Source organism: Hippocampus comes, unplaced genomic scaffold, assembly GCF_001891065.2.
Source record: "Hippocampus comes isolate QL1 unplaced genomic scaffold, H_comes_QL1_v1.1 scaffold56, whole genome shotgun sequence".
NCBI classification, from domain to species: domain Eukaryota; kingdom Metazoa; phylum Chordata; class Actinopteri; order Syngnathiformes; family Syngnathidae; genus Hippocampus; species Hippocampus comes.
The window spans coordinates 330,841-331,649 of NW_017842056.1; the positions used below are offsets into that span (position 1 = coordinate 330,841).

The window sequence follows — 809 nt, forward strand, 5'->3', positions numbered from 1 at the left end:
CCGCCCCCCCCGCAGCAGCAGCAGCAGCAGCGCGCCGCCCTGACGTCCACACCTCCCTCCGGAGTCCCACCCCTGGCACGCCCGCCCCCGCCGCCCATCGTCATCAAGGAAGAGACCCTGCCGTCGGAGGAGGAGCTGCTGGAGATGGTGGGCCTGGAGGAGAAACGGGTAGAAGAGGTAAGAGCGGTCTTTGCCTGGTCGCAGGGGGAGTTCCGAAAGTTGAGTAGACATTGAATATTTATCAAAAGTCTGTTATTGCTGCTCAATATTTTGACACCCCTCAGACTTTTATGTTTGAGAGAATGCGTGAGAGATGACATTTCATGAGAATCTTTGCCAAGGTCATATGATCCACAAGGTCAATTTGGATCATGTGTCCCTGCAGTCCCTGAACTAAGGAAGGCATCCATGCCCCGTTTTGCCCAAAAGGTCCAAATTCGGCAGGCCGTAGCTCCTCGTTTGGCACGGAACGCCCCGAAAAATGAATTTGAATTTGTTTAGCTTTCAGTTTTGATTTCACTGCTTTTTACTGAGGCTTTCAGTTTTTGCCTCGGTGTGCTCTTTTTTTTTTTGGTCTCATTTTAAATGATATGAAATAACTGACCCGCTTTGTCAGCCACTGCAAACACGAAAATATTTGGCAAATATATCTTCTTGCGCCATCACATTCCTCAGGTTCCTCAGCTCATTGGGGGCTCGGGTGAACCCCAGACGACCCTCGCCATCATTGAAGCTCCGCCCCTTCGCCCCATCCAGCCAAGGGAGGGGAGACCGGAGGGAGAAGGAAAGGACGCACCAACAGGACGCGA

At 52.3% G+C, this 809-nt stretch overlaps 1 protein-coding gene across 1 annotated transcript in view; it reads left to right on the forward strand.

Annotated features, from left to right (window-relative positions):
* Nucleotides 1-809, forward strand: part of elk1 (ETS transcription factor ELK1) — a 10,733-nt gene that overhangs the window by 5,920 nt on the left and 4,004 nt on the right. The window contains exons 7-8 of the mRNA XM_019860599.1: nucleotides 7-177; nucleotides 676-802. Coding sequence (XP_019716158.1) covers nucleotides 7-177; nucleotides 676-802 — 298 coding nt within the window. The remainder of the gene's footprint in view (nucleotides 1-6; nucleotides 178-675; nucleotides 803-809) is intronic.